General features: G+C 41.5%; 1 protein-coding gene across 1 annotated transcript in view; it reads right to left on the bottom strand.

Moving 5' to 3' along the window:
- Positions 1-13,843: 13,843 nt before the first annotated feature.
- The window catches only part of Kcnh8 (potassium voltage-gated channel subfamily H member 8), a 390,818-nt gene continuing 379,603 nt past the window's right edge, over positions 13,844-25,058 (bottom strand). The window contains exon 16 of the mRNA XM_070018387.1: positions 13,844-14,548. Coding sequence (XP_069874488.1) covers positions 13,844-14,548 — 705 coding nt within the window. The remainder of the gene's footprint in view (positions 14,549-25,058) is intronic.

The following is a 25,058-nucleotide window of genomic DNA, read 5'->3' as shown; positions in this document are numbered from 1 at the left end:
CTTCTAGGGGAACTCAAATGAAGATAATCTAGTCCCAATGATGGAAGAAAGAAGAATCTGAATAGGTCAGGGGAATTAGGACCTACACTTCGTCTTAGCTCCAGGCTCACTCTTTCAATTTGCTTGAGTAAACATGCTTATATATAAAGATAATTTTCTATTAGCTGACCTATTAGCGGAGCAGACCTATTAGCTGAATCTAAATATAAAATCACTATATTTACTTCACATGCAAAAATGCAATTAAGCCAGATGCCAGTGGCTCACGCCGATAATTCTACTTACTCAGGATGTTGAGGTCTGAGGATTAAGGTTTGAAGCCAGCCCAAGCAAACAAATCCTTGAAACTCTTATCTCCAATTAATCAGAAGAAAAGCCCAAAGTGAAGTTGTAGTTTAAGTGGTAGAATGCCAACTTACAGTGAAAAAATTAAGCAAGGGTGGTGGTAGCTCCTGAGTGAGTTCAAATCTCAGACCCGGCACAAAACAAAAACAAAAACAAAAACACAAAAGACAGCAACAAAACCCCAAAAGACAAAGAAAAGCAAAATTAATTTTTAAAAGTAAATCTCTAAAGGATTGTAATAGCAGGGGCTCAGACTGGGTTAAAATAAGACAAAGGTGGTATTTTTTGTTTTCTTACATTTAAAATTTTTATTATTATTATTATTATTATTATTATTTGTGATATGATGTGATGTGTATGTGTGTGCATATATGTGTGCATGTATGCTTGTGTGTATGTATTGGCACAGGGCCTGGGCATTTTCCCTTAGCTTTTTCCCTTAGGCTGGTGTTCTTCCATTTTAGCCACACCTCTACTTCTGGCTTGTTGGTGGTTAATTAGAGATAAGAGTCTTATGGAATTACTGCCTGGGTTGGCTTCAAACCTTGATCCTTAGATCTCAGCCTCTGAGTAGCTAGGAATACAGGCATGAGCTATAGATGTCCGGCAAGACACAGTTTTGATAGGTCTGATATTTTATTGTTAGTAGGTTATACCTTTCTGCAGTCAGTTATGGCTTATTCGTTATTTTCTTTCAATGAATCTGGTCAGACTATCATCATGCTATTCTTTTGGCTTGTGGATGGTTCTGTGTTGAAACAATGTTGTCCACGGGGATCTCCCTGAGATCAACTGTAGAAACAGGAAATACAACAATGTAGGAGCTTGTTCTGATTAGAAAGTGTTACATTCACTAATACAGGTATGTTTAGGAGAGAGGTATTTGAAACAGAGAGACGAATCCACAGGAAAAGTTGATAGTGAAAACAGGATATACCTAACTATTGCATGCACCATCCTCCCTCCCTGTTTAAGACCTTTGTCAGCTATACTGTTGTTCTGTCATATACTCTAACGCAGTGGATGCCAAACTGCAGCTGGCCACAGAATGGGCACAAATGACTTCCTCAGATTTCTGTTCTAGGTGCCTGGGTAGAATCTGCATCTAATGAATTCCCGCGATTGTGGTTGGCCAAGGGAACTCGCCTTTTGAGCATTACTGCTCTAGAGCAGTGCTCTTAGACCTCTGGGTGTGTCTTGGAGCAACCAGGGAAGTTTAAAAATATTACTAGTCTGACCCAGACCAACTAAATCAAGAAATTGGAGATCTAGGAGTTTGTGTTTTAGACATCTCACAGATGATTTTAATGGATAGTTGGAGTTAAATCCGATAGCTGTGCTGATGTTTCTAAGACCGAATCATGTAAATATATACCTGGGAATCTTATAAATCTGGTTCATTTGTTCTGGGATGGGGTTCAATATTATGCACTTTATTTTTTGTGCTGATCCCTGAACTCAGGGCCTGGGTACTATCTTTGAGCTGTTTTGCTCTATTTCTGGCTTTTTGGTGGTTAATTGGATATATGAGTCTCATAGACTTTCCCTTCCTGGATGGCTTTGAACCTTGATCCTCTGATCTTAGCTTCCTGAGTAGCTAGGATTATAGGTGTGAGCCACTGGCATCTGGCAACAGTTTGCATTTTTCAAAAACTTGCAGGTGAAGCTCCTGAGAGATAAATCAGAAATGCTATTCTCCCCATCTTTTTTCTGTAAATTAACCAAAGATATTAAGTAATCCAAGGCTAGGGCTCAGATATCTTTTGCGTATTAAAGAGGCAGAGATAGCTCTTTGATTTGCATCTACAGTCAGTCTGGTTAGTGTGAGAGTAGCTCTCATGAATCATTTTGGGCAACAGGTTACCATGGCAACTTTCAGGAAACCATATTTCAAGCTGGAGATTCTGAGACATCGTTGCCAACCTTCACAAGGGGCCTCAAGGACAAATGGATCATTGACCACATGGCTGCACCCCTTTGAAACTTCCTGGGTTTGAACCCTTCCTAAGCAACATTTAGCCCTAACCCTCTTATCCTTCAGGATAAATAAACCACAGTGAAGAATAAAGATAGAAACTGGTGTTCAGGGTCTTAGCACTGATATATGTCTATGTCTGTCCGTTTTCTGGAAACAGGATTGCCAAAAGGATAGGGTACTTTTCACCCCAGAAGGAATAAAAATCATCCCTTTAAGACATGATTTTTTAAAACTATCACAATGAAAATAACAGGCATACTTTTAAGTCTTACTTTCTCCTATTTTATTTTTTGTTGGATTCAAACATATCACATATGCATGTTGTATTTTTATTAATGATAAGAAAAAAGCTAAACAAATAAACAAAAAAAAACCCAGAAGCTTAGCTTCAGTATCAATTTCTATCCAAACCCTTGGTTCCTATTCCCACAGGGGCAGAACCTAAGTTGGAAGCAAAATGTCTGAGAAGGAAAAGTTTCCCCTTAAGCCAGAATTTTGCCCAACTATCTGTCTTTTGCTAGATTATACAGCTTATTTTATTTCCTGAAATAACAGGTATGTGCAGGTACAGGTTTCTGCCTTGCTGAGCTGTCTTCACATCTTTTACCAGCTCTTTATTCCAGGCTCTTGTTGAAAGACACAGCCTCTGTTCTTTCAGACCAGTAACTACAGGGAGTGACATTTAACTTATTCCCTCTGGGGGGACCTATTCTCCACATGGGACACCAGAGGAAGCTTTGAAGGCATCTGTGTGAAGTGGATCAGCTCTGCTTCTAGCCTGAGGAGCTATGAGCAAGGGGCAAGACCACTTACTACCAAGAAAATTCTGAGGTTTTAGTTTGAGTGTTGTGTGTGTGTGTAGGGGGGGGTTTGTGAGATGGGGAGGGGTGTGGCATCTATCTGCACATGATTTCTGAAGCAGCAGTAAACTTCCATAGTAAAAATGTATGAGCAAAAAGAAAATAATGGCACTTGTTTATGGACTGTCTGCATGTTAATGAGTAAATGTCAGGTCTTTCTGTAATTGTAAGAAGTTTTAGAAAGTAGTAAAAATTCAGAAAAAAATCAGAAGGCATGTGAAGTGGGGCTAAGAAGGCAGGGAGGAAAAATGGTTTATTTTTTTCATGTGTGTGTGTGTGTGTGTGTGTGTGTGTGTGTGCTGGTACTGGGGTGTGAACTCAGGGCCTGGGCAGTCTTTCTTAGTTTTCATTCAAGGGTTGCAGGGTTGCATTCTACCATTTGTACCACAGCTCCATTTTTGTTTTCTTGATGGTTAAGTGGAGTGTCTCATGGATTTTCCTGTTCTGTCTGGCTTTCAACCTTGATCCTCAGATCGAGGAGTAGTTAGGATGGAGTAGTTAAGAGTACGGATGGCAGATTTCAGTACCTGCCCTACACCTTACTTTTCAAGGTGAAATTTAACTCTGTTGTTGATATTATAAATAGACTCTGGGGTGATGGTATGAAAACTGGATTCTAACCTATACACAGAAGAGGTCAAGTTTACTGACCATAGCTTAGGACTCTGGAGGGTAGAGGAAAGAGGAAGGTAGAGAGCTGTAGGGAGCCGAGGCGAGACTCCGCCCACTCCCTTGCAGCTTTGAGGTAACCACCCCAGACGGTGCTTGGCGGGACGCCTGGGCTGTGCGCGTGCGCGAGCCAGGTAGAGTCCCCAACCAATCCCATGACACCTGGTGACGGTGAAAGGCAGGCGACCAACAATAGACCGACCCGCGTTCCTATTTCCCTATATAAGCGGCTATGTTTCGGGTGCATGCTCTCTCGCGCCCAAGCTCTCCTACAACTAAAAGGCTCTCCAATAAAGCGTGATCTGAGAAGACTCCTGGTGTGGTGGTCGTTTTTCCTCGCTGGTCGAGTAGACGGTCGCTACAAGTGGTGCCGAAACCCGGGAACAAACCAGGGACGGGACCCGCGCGAGAGGCTGAAAACCGGAGCCAGAACTCAACACGCGGAGAGGGGACGTCGGTAAGTATCCCCCGGTATGCTGTTCACTGTAGATTTAGATATTTATTGGTTGCTTGCATTGCTTCTTCCTTTGTGGCTTGTCTTTTTGATGGTGCGCACTTGCCTCGAGGAGGGAGGGTTTGATTTAATCCAGGAAGGATGCAAAGTACTAACACGGCATCAGGATAGTCTATCAGAGTCAGCATACAGTAAGGGGGAGGAAAATAGGCCTAAAAGAAAAAGGGAAAAAAGACAAAAGGATCCTAAAGAATTAAAGCAGGAGGGACTGCAGCCCTCACAAAAGGAGAAGGGTTTTAGAGAGGAGGGGGTCTCAAGGAGACCCCCATGCCCTTCTTTAAAAGCAAACCGGTTCTCAGCCCTACATGTGGAAGGGCGGGACCAAGAATATAGTAATCTTGTGAGTGACTCAGAGGAAGAAATGTTAGAGGAGGAGGGAGAGCAGCTCGATCCAGCTGATAGTGAAGAGTTAGAAGAGGCTGCGGCGGAGCACGAGGCAGACAGATATGGAGGGTGGCGCCCCCTAGGGGTGGGAGTACCGCAGCAGCCAGGGAGAGGAAACGGAGCTGCCCCTCACCCGTCGGCCCCCCCGCCGTGCCTGCCGGCGGGGCGGAGTCACTTTATAAAAGAAAACACCTGGTCGCCGTTAGCGGCCGCTTTTCCAGTTTTTAAAAATCCAGTTACTAATGAAAGAGATTTTGAGCCGGTTTCCTACTCCCAGTTAAAAGATTTAGTTGAGGCAGTCAGGACTTATGGGGTGACGGCCAATTATACCACTGCCTTGCTTCGAAGGCTAACTATTAATGCTATGATTCTGTGGGAGCAAAAACTGTTCAATATTTTCCTGAATTAGTGGCTAAACAGGCAATTTTGATCTGAGAATAAAAAAATAAAAATAAAAAAAATAAAAAAAAGACAATTTTGGGTATGAAGTATTGTTTAATGCATTTTGCAAAAATTCCAGATAAATTAATTATTCCATACACCCGTGAGCAAGTTGAAATTTTAGCAGCCACAGTGGATATGTGGGCAATTCTTGTTTGCTCATTTCCAAATGTAATTGATAATCATTATCCTAAGCATCCTCTGCTTGCCATAGTTAACAAAAATTTAGTGTATTTTCCTGTTGTCACTTCAAAGGAGCCCTTGGCTGATGCTCTAACCATCTTTACGGATGGATCAAAATCTGGACAAGGTGCCTTTTTTGTTCAAGGACACAAACAGCCGGTGGTTTTTAATTTTCGGCTGAATGTCCCACAGGCTGTTGAATGTTTAATTGTGCTTGAAGTTTTTAAAAGATTTGATCAACCTTTTAACTTATTTTCTGATTCATTATATGTTGTAAATGCCGTTGCTTCTCTTGAAGTTGCTGCTTCAGTTAAGCAGGCCAGTACAGTTTCTAATGTTTTGTTACAGATTCAATCCCTTATCTTAAACAGAAAACATCCTTTTTATATTGGACATATTCGTGCCCACTCTATGTTGCTGGGCCCGATGGCAAAGTGTAATGATTTGGTGGACCAGGCAACTCGGGCTGTGGCTCTGGTTGCTGCTGATCCTGTAGAATTGGCAAAAGACTTTCATAGATTGTATCATGTACCTGCTAATACCCTTAGGAAAAGATATAATTTGTCCAGGCATGTGGCAAGAGATATTGTTAAAGCCTGTAAATCTTGTGTTACCTTTCTTCATCCTCCCCATGTGGGGGTAAACCCCAGGGGGTTGAGACCAAACGCCCTATGACAAATGGATGTTACTCATCTGACGGAATTTGGTAAGTTGAAATATTTACATGTGTCTGTGGACACCTTTTCTGGTGTCATTCATGCCACACCTCTGGCAGGAGAAAAGGTGTCTCACGTCAGAATACACTGCTTAGAAGCTTGGGCAGCTTGGGGAAAGCCCCTTAGACTTAAGACGGATAATGGTCCTGCTTATACTTCCCATGGTTTTCGCGCCTTTTGCGCACAAATGCAGGTTGCCCACACCACCGGATTGCCCTACAATCCTCAAGGACAAGGTATAGTGGAAAGAGCTAATAGAAGCATAAAAGAAATGCTTCAAAAGCAAAAAGGGGGAATTGCTGAGTCCGCGTCCCCCAGGGAAAGACTTTCTCTTGCGCTCTTTACCCTTAATTTTTTAATTCTAAATGACAACGATCAGTCTGCCGCAGATCGGCATATGACAAGAGACTCCATGGATACTAAAGACATGGTTATGTGGAAGGATGTTATTAATAATAAATGGTATGGACCGGATCCGGTAATAACGAGATCCAGGGGAGCTGTTTGTGTTTTTCCACAGAGTCAAGAAGTACCTCACTGGGTGCCAACGAGACTGACCAGGCTGGTGGAGACTGCAGCAGAACCCCCTCTTAAAGATGCAGCTGATCTTCCTGCTGTTAGCAACAGTGCTAATAACAATCCCTGTGATAGCTAAACCAATGATGCTGTGGGCTGTTACAATTTACTGACTGGATTGCCTCTGCGGTGTCCTTTTCCAAAGAGCGGGTGGGAGTCGGAATGTTTTTAGCCTGCTGCTTGGGAGGATGCGTGGTCTGCCTATGGTTGGTTTGTCGCCTTCGAGCCCAAACCAGAAGGGACAAGGTTGTTATCTTGCAAGCATTAGCCGCTTTGGAGAGTGGATCCTCACCCCAGATTTGGCTGTCGGCCCTAAGAGGCAGTTAAGCCTTACCATTCTACATAGCCTTAGCACCCCGAGGGATCAGGGGATCCCATTGCACCGGGACAGGTATGCAATTTGCAATTTGGGACAGGGTGCTAGGCAAGTGCACTGCACTTGAGGAGATGGTTCTCATCTCCTCAAAAAGAGCATGCTGGGTTGCAAGTGGGTTGATGCCCAAGATCCCACCTCTGCAAAAAAGGCATCGGACGGGCCTGGTCATCACTGGGAAAGGCGCGCCCCTCAGGCGAAGGCCAGTGCAAGGTCCTCTCATTAATGTTTTAGACAGAGGCCCAACCTCTACTCTTACCTGTTGCCATAAAACAAAGAAGGGGGAACTGTAGGGAGCCGAGGCGAGACTCCGCCCACTCCCTTGCAGCTTTGAGGTAACCACCCCAGACGGTGCTTGGCGGGACGCCTGGGCTGTGCGCGTGCGCGAGCCAGGTAGAGTCCCCAGCCAATCCCATGACACCTGGTGACGGTGAAAGGCAGGCGACCAACAATAGACCAACCCGCGTTCCTATTTCCCTATATAAGCGGCTATGTTTCGGGTGCACGCTCTCTCGCGCCCAAGCTCTCCTACAACTAAAAGGCTCTCCAATAAAGCGTGATCTGAGAAGACTCCTGGTGTGGTGGTCGTTCTTTCTCGCTGGTCGAGTAGACGGTCGCTACAGAGAGCGCTGGAGTGGGAAGGAGGGCAGAGACATGGAAGGGAAGAGAACAGAGGAATGGGAGAACTAGAGAGGAGCTAGGGGAGAGGAGGCTGGGTACAAGCAATGAAGGGACCAAGAGGAAGGGAGAAAGGGGTGTGAGGGAGGGGAGGAAGAAAGAGAACAGGAGGTGGAAGGCCAGGGGAGATGAACTGACATTTGCTTAGCCTCCATTGTAGGTCAGGCAATGTGATTTCACATAAATTATTGCATTAAATCTCACAGGGACTCTGCAAATTAGATATATTTTAATCTTCAACTTTAGATGAAGAATGTGAAACTTAAAAGTTATATAACCTGCCTGAGGTCACGGAGGAAGGAAAAATGGACACAGATGTTCGTTGGTGTCTCTTCAAAATTCCTGTTTGTTAACTGTAACCCCTCTGTACATCACCTTGACAATAAAAGTAAAAACAACAACTCCTGTTTGTTTCTAGATACTGTATATGTTTTGGAGCAATGCCTTTGCATCAAATGAAAAAAGGCAAAGGCTGTCTTTTTGTAACAGCCTTCAATACAGTACTGCAGGCGCTGGGTATTGAGAGTGAATGGAGGGAAGATTGTCTCAGTAAAAGCAGCATCTTAGAACAATGATTGAGCAAAATAGATTACATACTTCATGAGAAGGAAGAGCCGTGGCAAGGACTACTTGAAGCAGGACACTGCTGGCTCATGCCTATAATTCAGTCAATTTTAGAAGTCAATTTTAGAAGATGAGATCTGGAAATTTGGGAGCTTCAAAACCAACCTGGGCATACATGTCTGTAAGACTTGTGAAAAAATGGTCTGGAGGCATGGCTCAAGTGGTAAAATGCCAGCTGTGAGCACACAAGCTGAGTGAGTGGGTGGCCCTGATGTTCAAGGTCTGGTACAAACACACACACAGACAGACAGACAGATACAGACAGACAGACACAGACACACACACACACAGACACACACACACACACACACTATCTTTAGTGTTACAGTAAAACCATATCAGCATTAACAATTGCCCTCTGCTAAAGGCCCAGCCACAGAGCTGAGGGTGCTGTCTCTTTCTGACTAGTTATCTTGTTTTACAGTCAAATATAATTCCTTTCCCAATGGGAGAAACAATCTGTTTACAAGATCAAAAGGCATCTTTGTTGTCTTTGCTTATAGGAAATCTAGATTAAAAAAGAAGACAAAGACCTACACCAAAGCAGGAGTTGATCTATGCCACATGAGGTACTCAACTGATTTTAGCTAAATTCACAAGGCATGTTGTCCAAGGTGTTGTAGAGAAATGTGTGGTTGATCCATTCCATGAAATAATCATTGGTGTTAGGAACTGTGCAGAAATTCTAACACAAAATTTTGTCCTTTCAATGAGCTTTATTCTAGTGAGTTTGCTTTACAATAGAAGCCAGTCCTAATAAACCAATGAGACAATGGGCTGATGGATGACTACACTGCTCACCACAGTGTTTCTGGTTTGTTCTCCGGAACATCCCAATTCAAATCATATGAGATCCAGCCATATCTGAAGGATCAGAGACCAAAATCTCTATTTTAATAAGACTGTCTAGAAATATATTGAGCTAGTGATTTTAGGGATGAACAAAGCCTCTTAATGGTACAATCATATAATCAGGGATCTTAAATAGAATATAGATATGAATCCACTTAGATATAAATTACCTAGAACTTAGACTTGTATTTGTACAGAGTATAGACCATGAATTTAAAATTATTAATGTATGTAATCAATGAGTGTAGACCTCTATTAGACCACTATTTTTAAATTCTTCTTCTTCTTCTTCTTCTTCTTCTTCTTCTTCTTCTTCTTCTTCTTCTTCTTCTTCTTCTTCTTCTTCTTCTTCTTCTTCTTCTTCCTCTTCCTCTTCCTCTTCCTCTTTCTCCTTCTTCTTCTTCTTCTTCTTCTTCTTCTTCTTCTTCTTCTTCTTCTTCTTCTTCTTCTTCTTCTTCTTCTTCTTCTTCTTCTTCTTCTTCTTCCTTTTTTTATCAGTCATAGGGCTTGAACTCTGGGCCTGGGCACTGTCCCTCAGCTCTTCAGCTCTTCAGCTCAAGGCAAATAATCTATCACATGAGCCACAGTGCCACTCCCTGTTTTCTGGTGGTTAATTGGAGATAAGAGTTTCAGGGACTTTCCTGCTTGGGCTGGCTTTGAACTGCAATCCTCAGATCTCAGCCTCCTGAATAGCTAGGATTACAGGCGTGAGCCACCGGAGCCCAGCTACTTTTAAATTCTTAATGTATGTAACTGAATGATTTTATGAAATGGTAGATTCCTAAGACCTCACCCAAAGGAACTAGCTTGAGGCCAGATTTTCTGCATTTTAATCATACACTGTGTTATTCTCATATGGATGTTCACAATTTACCTCACATGCAGCCTAGAGATATTCTGGAAAACACTGTTCCTGTCAAATGGCCACAGTCTCTGAGAAGGCAAATTATCTATTAGAGATAAACTATAAGATCAGTTTGTGTGTGTGTGTGTGTGTGTGTGTGTGTGTGTGTGTGTGTGTGTGTGAGTACTCATGTGCAAGTACTGGGAATTATATTCAGGGCCTCATTCTCACTTGGCTCTCTTGCTTACAGATGGCACTCTACCACATGAGCCATGCTTCCAGCCCAGCATTTTTGTAGTTAATTAGAGATGGAGTCTTGGGGACTTTTGTGCCTAGGCTGGCTTCAAACTTCATCAGTTTTTCAGGTCTCAGCCTCCTGCATAGCTAGGATTATAGGCTTGAGCTACTGGCACCAATATGCATTTACACTGGATTAATATGAAGTTTCTTCTAATCTATCTGCCTATTCTTTGAATTAGAACTATACAGAAGATATTAGTTCCCAATATTATCTATTATCTCTCTCTCTCTCTCATCTATCTCGCTACTTACTTAGCTACTTAGTGCTGGTGCTGGACTTGAACTCAGGGTCTGCATATTGTCTCTATTGATGTCCCTTAGGTTTCACTCAAGGCTGGCACTATATCACTTGAGCTACAGCCACACTTCCAGCTTCTGCATGGTTGGTTGGAGATAACAGTCTCTTAGACTTTACAGTTGGGCTTTGAACCATGATCCTCAGACCTCAGCCTCCTGAGTAGCTAGAATTACAGGCATAATCTACCAGGGTCCAGCTCAATATTATTTTTAAAGAAATGTGTCCATCAAGAAAATCACTGCCTGTGTTCCATCTCTCCATAGAGGGTGGGTCAGTGAGCTCGCAGGAGCCTGGCTGGCTGCAGAACAGCAATGCTTGGAAAATGAAACACCGAGGAGGAAAACCTCAAATTCCCACACCACACATAACCAAAACAAAACTCTCACAGACTGAACTGCCTTGGATAGGGGTGAGACAATGGGACCAAAGGCCCAGAAGGGATGTGGGGTGAGGTTGACAAGAAGCCAGATATCCTTCTGGCTCATCCTTGTCCTGCTGTGTTTCCAGGCCATTTAGGGGGCTGCTTCTTAGTTGTGTGAATGTCATATATTAGGAGAAAAGAGAAAGGTGACTGGGTGAAAGAACATGGGTATGTTTCCAGCCATCTCATGAGGCTTCCCCAAACCTAATTCATTCCATTTGTTCCGATTTTTGGAGAACACTATCAACAAAAACCCAAAGAACTATTTTATTCATTGACTTGAAAAGAAATTAATTACTACCAATATTTTAAAGGGCAACAGGAAGCCGGGTATTGGTGGCTCACACCTGTAATCCTAGGGACTCAGGAGGCTGTGAACTGAGAAGCTCAGCTCAAAGTCAGCCCAGAGAGGAACGTGTGTGAAACGCTTTTCTCCAATTAGCCAGCAAAAGAAACAGAAATAGAGCTGTGGCTCAGGTGTTAGAGCATCAGCCTTGAGTGAAAAAGCACAGTGACAGCACATGGGCCCTAAGTTTAAGCCCTAGTACTGGAACACGCACACACACGCACGCGCACACACACACACACACACACACACACACACACACACACGCATCAGGAATAGATTTAGAGATGATTTTTCCAAGGAAAAGTACCCAAACTGACAAAGTGACCATTGGGGTACTGGGTTTGTTACTTAAAATAATGTGACTGAGAAAGTTAAAAAAAGAAGAGAAAAATCTGTGTTCCAATTATGTATGTGTAAGACAGGATAATAATAAGGACAAGTAACTGCCTTCATTGTTTATGTGACAGCATACCATGCTCCAACTCCTAGATAACTGTTAGGACATAGAACTCAAAGAATAGAATGTCTGTGATTATTGTCAGCACCTGCAATAATAGTGCTAGTGAGGTTTGCGGTATTCATAAGGAAACCCCAATAATTTCTTGATGAGCAGTACTTAAAATGATTACATAGGCAGGATAAGGGAAAGGGGAACATGAACCCATACAAGTGGACATTTGAAATCTAGAATGTATTTTGCATCCGTGTTCCTTAAGGAGAGCCTGAATTGTGGAGTTGTAGGAGTAAATGACCTTGAGTTTTGTGACCTGCCTCATCTGCTTCGTCTAAGAAGCTTTCATTTTTTTTCCTGCTGCTCTAGCTAGGTTCAAAGCACATGACTCACACAACATCAAACACTCGAGTTTGTTTAGATATTTTTAATGGTGCAATCCTCAGATTCTTTTTTTTTCCCCCTTCTTTGTGGCAAGACAGAACAGAAGGACTCCAGAAGGTGAGCTCAATATGTCTTCTAGGAATGTCTGGAATGTTCAGGCCCTAAATGTTCTTAAACATTTAAAGTATACCTTAAGTGAAGGCATTTAAAGGATTGCCCAACTCTGCATCCAAATGGTGCACATTGATGGATAGGAAATGTAGGGAGGATTCCGGGATCTAGCCTAGGTCAGCAGTTTGGCTGTGGAAACTGTGACTTTCTGCCACATGGGAATAATAACTGCTCTACAGAACTTACAGCTTTGTGGGAAGCTTTAAAGCCAAAGGTCAGGGGCTGACCCAGGGTCACTTCCGGGGCAGTCATAGCTCTGAAATCCTGGCTCCATTTGGAAGTGATTGCTGGTCTGCAGCTTCTCCTCAAAGAAAAACAAATTGGCAATTGACTTCTTCATTTGGAGTCTCCCATGTCACAGTGGGGATGGTGATCGCATAGGCCACAGACTAATTATGGGTTTCTGACTCACAGAATAAGGTACAGAGGGGAGACATTCATGCTAAAATGGCAGGGGGCTGCTGTAATTCAGGTTGTGAATGTGGGTCAGCGGTGGTTAGGCACACTCTCTACACTGCAAAACCTGTGCATTATCATTTAGTACATGTTTTTATTTCATTAATAAAATATAACTTCATTTTGTTTTTTAATCTGGGAATGTGAAGATACATATTTTTTCTCTTGCAAACCTGCATGCAGATAAAAGGGGGATTCCTTTTGAAACTACATCTTCTTAATAATAAATATTTTTTGATCTACTATACATAACAGTAGTGCATTTCTTGTTAAAACAGCAAGCTTATTATTTTATACCAAAAGGAAAAGAAAACATCCATTTCTTTATAAATAGTTTAAATAGTTTAAATACATATCTCATACCAAGGATATAAAAATATTCTTCTTTTGATAAATAAAGACATTTTCATTTACATGGCAAATAACATGTGAATAGCTAACCACTGGCCACCAGCTCTATTTTGACTGATTGTCTAGATGACATGCAGAGGTAATTGTCCCCTGGCCTTCACAAAAAGAAAAATAGATCAGCAGGAGTTGTGCGGTCCTGAGGCCAATAGTGCTATGGATATTGTTCGGGAATGACAAATAGGCACTCAGGAAAGACCTTTGCTTCAGTTCACAAAAGCCACCTAGGACAAAACTAATCCACAGGTTCTTTGTCTGGGAGTTCTAGCTGCTCAGACCTTCAGGGTTTTTGGATTTTTTTTTTTTTTACCAAAGTCTGTCAAACAGACTAGTAAGTTGATACCTATACAGAAAAGAGATGTTTGAATGATGCTTCTAGGATCTAGAAATTGTTTGCTGCAGTATGGAGGTGGCTCTTGCCTTTTGTTGGTTCCCTCCTCATGGCTCTCTTCTGCAGGATTTCCAATTGGACTAGTTGTCATGCTCCCCTCCCCGAGATAAAAAGGCAAACTAAAGCTGTCATGCAGAGGTGGTTGTGGCATTGGCAGCTGCGTGGCAGGGGGTAGTATCATACATCTATGGCTTTGTTGTCTGTGGTTTCTGCTGTGCTTGTGACAACTTCCAGGGGAAAGTTCTCCAAGGGTTTGCTGGAGACGGATGCCATTCCTTCTTGATCCCAAGAACCGGGCAAGTTTTCCAGACTGAAAGAAGTTACAGGTCCATGACTGAAGCTGCCCTCCTCTGATCTGCTTGGGAGAACCAGGTGCAAGGACGTTTCAGAAGAAGAACAGAGAGAGGATGAGAGTGTGGCTGAAATGGACTGCAGAGGCGTCAGGGTCATATCTGAATGTGGGGAGATGCACCTTAAAAATTGCAGATGACCTTCTTGGACAACCTGGTAGTGGGAAGGTGAATAATCAAGGTTTGGAGAAGGAAGAAGTTCACTCCCTGCAGGGCTAGGCTCATGAGCTTCAGTTCGTGGAGGGCTACCCCCGACAAAGGAAGGATTCACATTCCAGATGTCTGGAGCCACATTACCTCGACAAAGTTGTGCTTGAGTGTAAGCAGCCCCACCTGTCTGCAAGTGGAGGCAAGGTTGGTGTGTGCTCCAACTTATTCTGGTCTGTAAGCTCTCCTGGGAGGGGCACACAGATGTAGAATGCAGGGAGCAGAACTGTGTGGATTGCTGAGGTGATAGGACGTTTTCCAGAAGTTGCATCACGTTCCTCATGTCTCGACCCAATTGGGAGACCTCCTGTGTCAGAGTTGTTACCTGTGTGGAAAACAAAACAACATAAAACAAAAGCAAAAGGTGATTATGAGAAATTCACAGTATGTTCAGATTTTGGAGCAGTGGAGCTGGGAAATGAGCTGTTTTAATAGGAAGGCCTGGCTGGGCATTGCTGGCTCATGCCTGTATCTTCATTACCCAGAAGCCTGAGATCTGAGGATCGTGGTTTGAAGCCACCCCAGGCAGAAAAGCTAACGAGACGCTTATATCCAATTAACCAGCAAAATACAGGAAGTGGAGCTGTGGCTTGAGTGGTAGAGTGCCAGCTTACAGGAAGTGGAGTTGTGGCTTGAGTGGTAGAGGGCCAGCTTACAGGAAGTGGTAGAGGGCCAACTTTGAGTGTAAAAGCTATGGGACTATGTCCTGGCTCTGAGTTCAAGCCCCAGTTCTGAAGCATCTCTCTCTCTCTCTCTCTCTCTCTCTCTCTCTCTCTCTCTCACACACACACACACACACAGAAAGAAGGCCTGAAGGGTCTGCTTCCATTCCAAATGCAACCAAGCCCAGGCAGTGAGTGAGTGGAGGGGTCATGTAGGTGAATATACATCCAGCTCTAAAGCCATGGTCATTCCGAAGGAGCCTAGAGAGTCATAAGTAGGCTATGGATCTTAATTAGTGTGTTTCTGGACTTATTGGAGAGAATTAGCCATGTGGGTCCATCGTCTCTTAAGCACCACTGGTGTCTTTGGCTTCCTCAGAGTGAATGGGATGCAGAACAGAGCACAGGAAGCTACATGTGCTTCACCACAAGGTGAATGGAATACAAAGCACATGGCATGCTGAGGGCCACATGCCCAGAGTGACCCCTAAGTAGATGGTAGCCCCCTGTCATGCGGTTTCACATCTGAGAGTCATGCTACTATGGAGTCCAGAGATAGAAGGATTTTTTCCTTCTGTGGTGATAGAGCTGGTAAGTAAGAACTCACATAAGATTTACTAGAGAGTTTGGGGGAAAAGAGAAGTCTATAAAATACATTCAAGAGAAAGAAACAGGCTGGCAGTGCTTGTATAGAGATAATCACTGTGGGTACCCAGGACCCCTGGGATCTAAGCAAGGAATTCCGAGACCCACGAAATTACAACTCAAAGGGTGTGTATGCGCTCTGACAGATTTTCTAGGCGAGATTTTTAGCTTTCTTTATCATGTCCTCAAAGTAGACATAGCTCCTAAATACTTAAACCTTCATTTGTTCAATTTACACTTAAAACCAATAATAAAATTCCTTAGAGGAGGTATTTTTTCTAATAAACTCATCGGTTACCATCCCCATGGAATTTAACTCAGAACCACCTTTTCTGAAGTAGTTGCTTCTCAAAAGGAGAAAAACTTAGATTTCAGCAAACAAGAAGCACACATGTGCTTGCAGTTAGCTTTACAGAACTAAGACATATTGTTGTAAGATCTTGCTTTCTTTGATTTAAGTTTACTATCATAAAGCACAGAACTTCAATAGAAGCAGCTGGATGCTTTAGCTAATGATCATCTGGACCAAAGAAGGGGGAATTTCATCTTCAATGAGGCCAAAACCAAGATTGCTGTTTTGGGTAGACATTCTTCAACATTTACATACACATTCCTAATTCATGTAGTAAGTTAATTCAGATTACTTCCTGTGAGTGCATTATGAAGCTAATTCTCCCTGGCAGGCCCACCAGGAGGTTGCACAGCTTAAAGTCAAGCATTTAAAGAAGGCCAGAGGGAGGGTTTTCTATAGTTCAGACAACCAACTGGTAACACCTGCTTGGAAATTGCCAGGCCAAAATGTTTTCTGGCCTGCTATAGGCATCAAAGTGAAGGAATCTGACCCAACACTTGTCCAGACTCTTCAGTAGATTGAAAATTTTGAAAGACAAGATGCCTCTCTAATTCACACTTATGTGAGCCGGAATTTCTGAGGAAGATACTCTAAAATGTTCACTATAGTTGGTTAGTTTTATCCATTCCACAGCACAATACTTCAGTCAGTACTGCTTTTGGTTAGTAGGAAAACTTGCAGAAGGCTGAATAAGCTGATAAACCAAAACCTGCTTGATCATGGAATGGGTCCAGGGAACTACAAAAATATGTGGAAGTAAAAACACAAAAGAATGAGGAAATAAGGATGAGACAGTCAATTTTTGTGTCATCATCTTCTAGAACACAGAAAGGAGGGGCACCCATCAGAAGGCTGTCTTCAAGGACTCTACTTCTCCTTCTTTAACCCAAGGCCATTCAGTAGCCTTGAAGATGCACAAGATGGCTGAGATGGGCTTAAGTTCTGTCTTCCTGTGGCACATCTATGTTACATGTCCTCTTTCTCTGTCCTATTTCTTTTTTAATGAGCTTTCCTATCACCTTTACTTCTGTGCATATCTTGCCAGAAACAAGCAAAGAGAATGCTTTTTTTTTTTTTTTTGCCAGATGTAAGGACTGAGGCCAACTTAGCTGTCTTAAATTTCTGGTTACAGCAGGTTCCATTTCAAAATTTCAAAGTTTCAGAAGAGAATTCTGTCACTAAATGAGATGATTGAAGGGACATATGAACTGTGTTATCTGTGGCCTGGTCGAAGTTAATTTTCATATCAAACTTACCACAGCTAGATTAGCTTACCTCCCACTAAAATTGTTCTTAATTGCCCTTTTATGGAAGATTGAAGAACGGTCTTGGAAAGACAAGTTTGAACTTTAGGGGCACTAACCACTATGTCTTTCAATACATATCTGAGTAAAATTTTCATACGATGTACTTTGAGGTCCATTTACTCCATTAAATGAACCCACAATCTTATCACAGGTAGTGTTATGTTATTATCTCCTGTCCTCTGACACGGATACCCAAACCCAGACATAAAGCATTTCTCAGGTCACTTATCACACAAATGACAGTCTTCTGTCTGGAATTCAATGATCAATTTAGTTCTTATTTGTTATTGGTAGTTAGATGGTGACCTGCGGTAGGAGGCCTTTAAAGGAGAGCCGGCAAGAGTTTTGCTAATGTGGCCAGAATACGTGCAGCACACACTGACACCAAAAGGTAAATTCCTAGGCAAAGGTTTCTGCAATGTCAGTGCCATATCAAACATATGAATTGTGTCCTCTCTAAAAATAATAGGAGACAGATTAAACAGTAAATTTTCTTCATCATAAGTGATGTAAAGAAAACAAAACCAAAATCAAAACCATAGATGAAAAACATGTTCCTACTTCCGTTTGAAACACTTTTTCAAGGTTATGTTTTTGACATCTAACTTGTACCCAACCTCAATCGTAGAGGTAATGAACTTGGGAAATCCAGGGTCTTGACTGGTTCCAGGAATGTAAACTAGCATTAACATTTCCAGAAAACAAATTACTAGCCTATCTGAAACGAAAAGCAGTCAAGCACCCAAGGAAGCTAAGCTTTCTTTAGCTCTAGAGTGTAGGGAGATTTCTGTCATTGTCTCTCTGGAGACACTCCCTTTCCTTATTCAAGTTCCATGAGGGAATTATTGCTAGTAGGAAAGAGCTCTCTCTTTACAAGAACAAAGCCAGTTGTTCCCAAAAGAGACAGCATCTCCTGAAGGTGGAGACCCGGGTGACACTGAAGGTGACACCAGACTGCCACAGGAAAGGCAGGAAGAGCTTGTAAAGTCCTGATTCCTGCTGCGCTTGATAACAGAGCTTATTCTAAAACAGGAAAGACATTATTCTTAATTAAATGTAGAAAACAAAGAATCTGCTTTTTGAAGTTTCAAATCACAGTATTGCTTTAAAGAAATTCTTGGGGGGCTGCTTTGTGAACAAGACCATCCAGTGAAGGGGACCTGTCATTAAAATATAACCAAAAAACCAAGAGTATTGCAAAGAGATAGGGCAATAAAAGCAGACAAAACCTTTTCTATTTAAATAAATCAATGGTTTTATACTTATCACAGCAACTTAAAACCTTTAAATGTTTCTGCCACTCAGAAAGCACAATATCTGAGTATTTCACAATCTCCTCTCTCTCTCTCTCTGTCTGTCTCTCTCTCTCTCTTTCTCTCTCCCTCTCTCCCCTCTCTCTGTCTCTCTGTCTTTGTTTCTCTCTGTCTCTTTTTCTGTGCTGGTTCTGGGACTTGTACTCAGGACTTGGGAGCTGTTCCTAAGTTTTTCTGCTCAAAACTCGTGCTTTAACCACGGTTCCAGTTTTGGCTTTTTTGGTGCTTAATTGGAAATAAGAATCTCATGAACCTTCTTGTCCATGCTGGCTTTGAACCTCAATCCTCAGATCTCAACTTCCTGAGTAGCTTACAGGTGTGAGCTATCGGTGCTCTCTGCCTGTCTCATTTTAATGGTACCTTGTGGCCTATGTTACATCAGACTGGGTACAGTGAGAGTCACCGCTCAGGACTCTGGTACTTGTTGACCTGCTGTTCTCTTTTAATCTCTCAGTGGTAGTAGTTTAAAACCTGGTCATTTTATAATCTATAAGTCTATGAATGTCCAATTAGGCCATAAGTTCCTTCAGGGTAGAAAATAATATGTCTCTCAGTATTTCCTGGACTCCGAGTAATGCGTAGACCATAACATACTTGGTTCTCCTGAGAGTAAAATGAATGTAATGACTGCCATTTTGAAAACATATTGTTTCCTAATCACCTTCTATTTTGATCATTTTTTATAATTTTTACCAAAAACAGGCTGAAGGAAATCTGCCTTCTACAAATGGTACTGAAAAATCTATAACTTTTCATTCAGGTATATATAAAATAAGTATTATATAACTGTTAAACATTTTATATCAGTTGCTTAATCTAATGCCTTGACTATCTGTAGGTTTCTAGCAGTAGGAAACTTCCATTGTTAGGAAGAGGTGATACTGATCAAAATATATTATATCAATAAGTTGCTTTGTTAAATGGTAACTCCTTTGTACAACCACCTAAAGACAATAAAAAGCTGGAGAAGAAAAAAAAAAGGATTCTTTACAGAGTGCTGATGGCTCATACCTGTAACACTAGTTACTCAGGAGGCTGGGATCTGAGGACTGTAGTTCGAAGACAGCTAGGGTAAGAAAGTCCATTAGACTCATCTCCAATTAGCTAGCAAAAAGCTGACACCAGCCATGAGTGAAAAAGTTAAGGGACAGTGAAAAAGTTAAAGGGACAGTGTCCAGGCCCTAAGTTCCAATCCCAGTACCAATGCACATACACATGCACATGCACACACAGAGACACACACACACACACACACACACACACACACACACACACACACCATGTTTGTTCTATTATTATAGTTCCTTGGTAGCTGTAGCAATGGGTCTCTGGTGGCCAAACTTCTGCTAAACTTCACTTATGATACTGCTTTGTCAAATGTCCTACCAAAACTTGATTTCCATGAGTAGATTTAATACTCTGGGAATTACATTTACTGATTCTAGATATCAGAAATGGATTATAAATGTCAAGCAACAAATTCACTGATGGAATTCAGTTATTTATCAAATGAAATTTTCCAAAGTTTTTGCATGTCTGGTTCCTAATCTGCCTGGCTACTTTTGATGTGCCCTTTGATTCTTTCTACTTAGGCAGAGAGGGGAGAAAGAAAAGAAGACTTATAATATAAAATGCAATTATGTGAAAATGGAGCTAAGTAATTTGAGAGCATAGACTGGGGATGGGGAATGATGGAAAAAGTGACACTGATCATGATACATTGTACTCATAAACAGACATCCCTTCATGCAACCACTTAAAATAACAATAATATTAAAAAGGAAAACATATCTTAATACACATTCTTTTTTTTTTTTGCCAGTCCTGATGCTTGAACAGGGCCTGGGCACTGTGCCTGAGCTTCTTTTGCTCAAGGCTAGCACTCTACCACTAAAGCCACCTTCTTAGTCCCAATACACATTCCTTTACTGATGTCTTATGGTTTTTGTCTATTTACTTACAGTCCATTTTCTTCCACCTCATCTTGCTCTTTATTCTTTTGTGCATAAGAACCTACTCATCTGGTTGGGCACTGGTAGCTCATACCTGTCATCCTAGCTACTCAGCAGGCTGAGATGTGAGGATCACCATTCGCAGCCGGCCAAGCCAGGAAGTCCATGAAACAATGATCTCCAATTAATCACTCTCAAAAAAAGCTGGAAGTAGGAGGTAGCTCAAGTGGTTGACTGCTAGCCTTGAACACAACACAAGAGCTCAAGGATTACACCCAGGACCTGCATACATATCTGCAGCAGGACCAGAGCATGCACACACACACACACACACACACACACACACACACACACACACAGAGAGAAAACCTATTATCATGGGATTTAAAAATGTTGGTCAAACAAAATGCTTAAATAGGGATACAATGAGATATATAAGGCACTATGTTGAAAACAAACTTTACAACTTGTTGGGAGGAGGGAGGAAGGAGTTGGGGAGGAAAGGGATGGTAGGGGAAAAACAAAGGAGGAGGTAACAATGCTGGATAGGAAATGTACTCATTAACTTACTCATGTAACTGTAACCCCTCTGTACACTATTTTTACAATAAAAATATTTTAAAAAATTGTTGGCCAAACCAATTACCATAAATACCTGCATAGCTAATTGTTCATATCTAACACTTTTTTGTTCAAGGTCCCAAATTGTAGGAAGAAGTGATAAAAACTCAGTCCATACTTCCAAGTGGTTCAGTTTTCCAGCCCAAACCTGAGAGCCATTAAAAAGTCTCCTTTTCTTTGTTCTTCCAGGACCCTGCATTAACCACACAAATCTTTAGGTTCTAAGCAGCAGGTGCACTTGCATTTGTTGAGTGTCACCTCCTGGGGTAACTAGAGATGCCTGGGTGACAACAGATTCTTCTATTGGCCACAATAGACATTGATTTCCACAAGCTTAAGTAGGGAATCACCAAGAAACCACAGCTCTATTTCTGTCCCACCCAGGATCCCTCAGAACTTCTGTTGGCTTCAAAATAGCCACTGTTGCCCTACATTTCCAGAGTATCTGGATTACTGTGCTTGCTTAGTTAGCTCCATCGATGTAAGGTTATTCTTACCTCCTCTGCATCATATTTCCACAGGGGTTTATTGTAAGGATTAAATAATATAATGAATGTAAAGTATCAGTCCCTGTATAACTGGTATTAAGTCAGAATCCCACATGGCTGGGCTTGATATGCAATACAGGCACTAGGCTTAGTTGAGAAATTCTGCATGGCTGGGAATTCCAATCTAAGAAGCACTTGACCCAAAAGAAATGAAAACACAGCTATCTATATAACTCTGTTTTCTGCCTCAGCATGGAGAAGAAATTAGTTTCTGTTAACCCTTTTCCAAAAGTAATATTGGAAGAACCTTTAATTTTTCATATTGCCTTGCAGATTCTTATAGTCACAACAATCAACAAGTGGAGCCATAGAAAAGCATTAAGATTCTGCATTTCCAGTCTAAAGTTTGAGTAGTTATTGTCAGATGGATTAAGAATTCTCTACCAAAGCTGTGTGTGTGTGTGTGTGTGTGTGTGTGTGTGTGTGTGAGAGCGCATGCTTGAGCGCGAGCATGTGCACGTGTGCGTGTGTGTATTTTACTCTAGCACTTGAACCTCAGCTCCTCTCTGGCTTCTATCAAAGATATGAGATAAAATATATGGATGTGCAATATGATATTGATTATAACAGAATGTGGGACCGAGGAGTGGAAAGGGAAGGTCATCTATTGATATTGGCAGCAGGTCAAGCTCCTGCACAAATTCTGCCTAGTAGGCACTCAATGAACTTTTGTTGACATGAGGATGTATTAGATAATGATAAATTTGTGTGTATTCATTTATGCTATTTTCAACAAGATTTAAATATTAGGTTTTTTTTTCCTTGGCTAATTTCCACTAACTAGCCTGGCAGGACACAATGAGTCTCCATGCCTCTAGCAGGCAAGAGTGTATCATATGATCTCAATGTCTCATTAAAGTCCATCACCACTAAAAAAAAACGATTTTAAAACATTCTGTAATTATAGGATTTGAAGAATCCATCTGTGGTTCCGGCGCCTTGTTTTTCCAATAACACCATGAGTTGTCAGCTTTTGAGTTGCATTTTTTTTTTTTTAGTGCCAATACAACTTTGTTGTTCTGGTATATCTTTACATCATACCTTTTGGGAATGGGAATATGAGTCTAAAATGTCTTTTATAATGCCATTTTTTTTTGCATGTGAACAACCTTCCTTCAAGTTAGATATGTTTTCTCCTTTTCAATCCTGGCTATTTGTATAGTACAGTCCATGGGCTCTGAATATATCTGGAACTTTAGTTGGAAGGCAAAGAAAAAAAATGTGATTTCCATTTTTATGCACTCAGTGAGCAGATGGGGATACATCTGTTGACATAATCTTCTTAGCTTGAAGAGTTCTTGACCTGTCACTCATTTTTTGCCAAAAGTGTACATATTTTCCTGCTTAGACACAATTTCCCTAAATTCAGGGGTACTAATTATACCAATCTTTCCCCCCTGCTACAAACACATATACATTTTTTTTTACAAGCTACAGTGCAGGTGATTAAATGGTCTTTCATTTAATCCTTTGTTATGTTGCATATTTATCATGAGATCCAGACAAGTTCAATCAAACCCCATAAGCCGACAAAACAAAAAAGACGATGGGCATAATTTCATCCTCGTGTCTTTTGCTTCACAAAACATCCCCAAACAAGTGGCAGTCTTTATCTACCAGCTCAAATAATAATCATACTTGGCACTTTTACACATTTCATGTAAATGGGGAGCTCAATCCCATTATGGTCAAAACTCGTAAGTCTTTGTCTACAGCTGGAGAGAAGAGAATGCTGGTTGGTGACATGGCTTTTCCTAGGTCACACAGGAATATTACCCAGGGTGTTACTTTTGCAGGTGCAGCTGATGTCTCTTAAATGATAATAGCCGAAGAATTACAAGTCTAGCGTTACCAATAAAGAATGACCAATTGTGGTCTTCCAAGTGATTACTTCAGTGGCTTCATTACATTTCTGCAAGCTCAGGTCTTTGTATTCAACTTTATTACTTCAGCTGGATCATGGTCATCCATTAACTTTCAATCCTTTGCTTCCCACATCTGTTTTGTGGGTTCCTACAACCATGGTTGATCAGTATTAGGGATGCTTACTGCTACCAGCAAACACCGAACAAGTCTGCATCTTCTCAGATGTCCATTGAATACAATAGTGCTTGTCAACATTAGTACATGTAAGAATCATTGGGGATTCTCCACAAAGTATATATTCAGAGTTGACTGCGGTGGTATCTGGGATTCTGTATCTAAGAAGTTTTGAGTTAATGCCAACAATACTGCTCTGTGTTTTGCAGGATCAGATAATTATTTCTTATTTTCTTTTTTGTGCCTATCCTTTTGAATTAGCATTATTTTGTTATTTCCTATGTATTAGCCTGTTGTGGTGGTGCACACAGATAATCTCAGCTACTTGAGAGGCTGAAGAAGGACAGTAAGTGAGGGCTGGGAAGGTGGCTCAGTGGTAGAGCGCTTGCCTTACATGCATGAGGCTCTGGGTTCCATTCCTTAGCACCACATAAGGAAAAAGAGAAAAGCCGGAAGTGGCACTGTGGCTCAAAGTGGTAGAGCACTAGCCTTGAGCTGAAGAGCTGAGGGACAGCGTCCAGGCCCAGAGTTCAGGCCCCATAACCAGAACCAAAAAAAAACAACCCAAAACCAACTTTGTGTGAAGGAGGACAATTTAGCAAGACCCTTCATTCAAATAAAAAGAAAGTGGAGGAAAGAAAGGAAAGAAAAAAGAGAAGAAAAGAAAAAAGAGAAAAGGAAAGAAAGGCAAAAGGCTAGGGTGTATCTTAGTGGTAGAGCTCTTGCCTAGTATATGCAAGGTCCCAGGTTTGGTACCCAGTACTACAAAATTTAAAAAGAGTAAATACTTATGGTACATAGCACAATGGAAATTTTGTTATGGAATGAGTTTTTCAAGGTAATTAACACATCACTTCAGTATTTGGTATATTTTTGTGGTGTAAGAATTTAAGATCTCAACAGTTTTCATTACACAATGCATGGTCTTTAGTTGTAATCACTATACTATACAATACACTCTCTAAGTTTATTCCACCTGTCTAACTGACGTTTTGTGTCTAGCGAGCATCTTCCCAATTTCCAGTCTCCGAGGGCCAGTATTCTACTCTCTGCTTCTGTGAGTTCAACAAATACAATATAATCGCATTTCCAACTCCGGTTAGGCAGTTCATTTAACTCTGTGTGTGTTGGTCTTTCAGTCTGAGTTTAAAGTTGAGTTTAACTTGCTGTCTCACAATCCCTTGGGCAAGTCTAAAGGTGGAGGTGAACTGTTTTTGGAAGCATACTTTCGGTGATGGTCATTTCCTCAATCTTTTAATTCACCAAAGGTGAATATTATGATATTGCAAAAATATTTACTGGCATTTGGGCTGTTTGTTCTTTTATCTTCCTTTTTGAAAAGGATTGGAGATGTTTACATATATATGAAACTGTGTTGGCACCTAACCTTTATAT

This window comes from Dipodomys merriami, unplaced genomic scaffold (genome assembly GCF_024711535.1).
Source record: "Dipodomys merriami isolate MVZ:Mamm:240054 unplaced genomic scaffold, mDipMer1.0.p SCAF_13, whole genome shotgun sequence".
Lineage (NCBI taxonomy): Eukaryota > Metazoa > Chordata > Mammalia > Rodentia > Heteromyidae > Dipodomys > Dipodomys merriami.
The sequence above is the reverse complement of the archived record's forward strand: the minus strand, read 5'-3'. Positions and strand labels throughout refer to the sequence as shown.